This window comes from Merops nubicus, unplaced genomic scaffold (assembly GCF_000691845.1).
Source record: "Merops nubicus isolate BGI_N331 unplaced genomic scaffold, ASM69184v1 scaffold16333, whole genome shotgun sequence".
Lineage (NCBI taxonomy): Eukaryota > Metazoa > Chordata > Aves > Coraciiformes > Meropidae > Merops > Merops nubicus.
Genome location: NW_008599735.1, coordinates 6,066 through 8,083, shown reverse-complemented (window position 1 = coordinate 8,083; position 2,018 = coordinate 6,066). Strand labels below are relative to the sequence as shown.

Sequence of the window (2,018 nt, the reverse complement as noted above, 5' to 3'; positions counted from 1 at the left end):
CCCAGCCAGTGGCAGTGCACACAGGGTGTCACAGACACACACGTGCTGCCATGCTCACACACACACCCCCTCCCCAGGCTGACCTGACCCGTGTCCTGCTCCCACACCAACAGCACCACGCCCCCCCACACGCCCCCCTCCCGCTGCCGGCGCGTCCCGCGGGGCTGCTCTGACATCTGGTGGCAAGAGGCACTGCCAGCAGGAGCCGTGTCCCAGCGGCCACCCGTTGCCATCCCTGGCCCCATCTTCATCTCAACCACCACTGTCTCCATCTCCGTCCCCAACTCCTGTCTTCATCTCCATCTCCATTCCCCTCTCCATCTCCATTCCCATTCTCATCTCCATCTCCACCCCTATCCACATCCCTGTCCCTACCTTCATCCCCACCTCCACCTCCACCTCCCCACATCCACCTCTATCCCCATGCCCTTCCCCATCCCCGTCTCCACCCTCAGCCTTGTCCCCATCTCCATCCCCATCCCAGTCCCTACCCCAGGAGGCCACCACATTGCTTCTCACCATGTCGGGGGCCGAAGCTTCTTCTTCATGCCCAGGTAGACCTTCAAGTTCCTGACAGGCCACTCCTTCTCTGGCTTGTGGCTCTGCAGGGAGAGGGACCCAGCACCAGTTTGGGGCTGCAGGGCCACCACCACCAGACCTTTTGTCACCTGTCCCCTCCCGCGGGAGCCCCCAGCGATGCCAGGCGGGGTTCTGTGCCCCCAGCAGACAGGGAGGAGAAGCTGTAGGGCTGTGGTGATGGGGAAAGGGCTCAGCCCAGCTCTGAGCTTGCCAAGGCCAAGGGCAGAGTGGGTGCCCACATGGGTGGCAAAGGCCACAGGTAGAGGCAAGGGGACACAGGAGGCCTGTCCCTTCAGCGGGACCCCCCAGAGATGGTGCCAGTTGTCTGCAGAGCTGGGACCAGTACTGGCCTGTTGTGATAGGGTCTCGAGAGCTTGGCACTAGATGCCCCCCCATGGAGATGCCCACATCACACCCCTCCTCAGCATCATGGTAACAAATGACAGGACAAGAGGAAAGGATCCTCAAGTTGCCCCAGGGGAGGTTGAGGTTGGCCCTGAGGAACAATTTCTTGCCCCTGAGGGTTGTTCAGGGCTGTGACAGGCTGCCCAGGATCATGATCTCCGTGATCTGAAAGGTTTCTTCCAAACCAAATGATTCCAGAGGTGGAGGATGGACAAGAAGAGACCAACCTCCTGGCAGCCCATGGGCAAATGTTAGAGCCAGTGAGGGGCCAGGGTGTGGGGGCAGAGCAGGGGCAGTGCAGTTGGGAGCTGGTGTCCCAGCATGTCTGGAGTGCTGTGTCCCCCTGCCAAGCCCTCAGGAGCTGGTTGCGGACCTGATCCAGGAAAGTTCCAGGTCTGGGAGACCCCTGGCACTGCTGGGGTTGGACCCATTGCTGCCCATGAGATGCCCACCTCAGAACTGCCTGCAATGCCCATGAGATGCCAACCCCATTGCTGTCTGCAGTGCCCATGAGATACCAACCCCATCACTGTCTGCAATCCCAATGTGATGCCAACCCCATCACTGCCTCCAATGCCCGTGAAATGCCAACCCCATCGCTGCCTTCAGTGCCCATTTGATTCCAGCCCACATGGGTCCCATGTCCTCAAGGACTCCTTGCACAGGGTCACACTATGGCACAGCTCAGAAGGAAAGTGAAGGCAGAATGGAAGTGAAGGCAGGGGATGGGCAGGACAGGCAGGGAAGGGGCAGGACAGGCAGGACGGGCAGGGGACAGGCAGGGCTCACCCTGACTTCCTTGTAGAGGCGCAGGCAGGCGTGGTTGAGGATGAAGTAGCGGTCGTGGAAGCCGGTGCTCAGGCCAAGCCCCAGCAGGTTCCTCTCCTCCCGAAACTTCATCATGCCATGCTTGCTGTCTCCCACTCTGCTGGCTGGGGGCAAAGCCTGAGCGGCTCCGGCCCCCCAGGTGGGTCAGCCCCCCACCCCCCACCCCAGGAAGGGCACGGGGGCCAGCCAGAGGCACTCCCACCGGG

The 2,018-nt window shown here is 61.5% G+C and overlaps 1 protein-coding gene across 1 annotated transcript in view; it reads right to left on the bottom strand.

The window, feature by feature from the left end:
• Positions 1–519: 519 nt before the first annotated feature.
• Positions 520–2,018, bottom strand: part of ARAP1 (ArfGAP with RhoGAP domain, ankyrin repeat and PH domain 1) — a gene marked incomplete at both ends in the record, with an annotated part of 6,357 nt that continues 4,858 nt past the window's right edge. Inside the window, 2 exons of the mRNA XM_008937504.1 lie at positions 520–602; positions 1,774–1,916. Of these exons, the coding sequence (XP_008935752.1) occupies positions 520–602; positions 1,774–1,916 (226 nt within the window). The remainder of the gene's footprint in view (positions 603–1,773; positions 1,917–2,018) is intronic.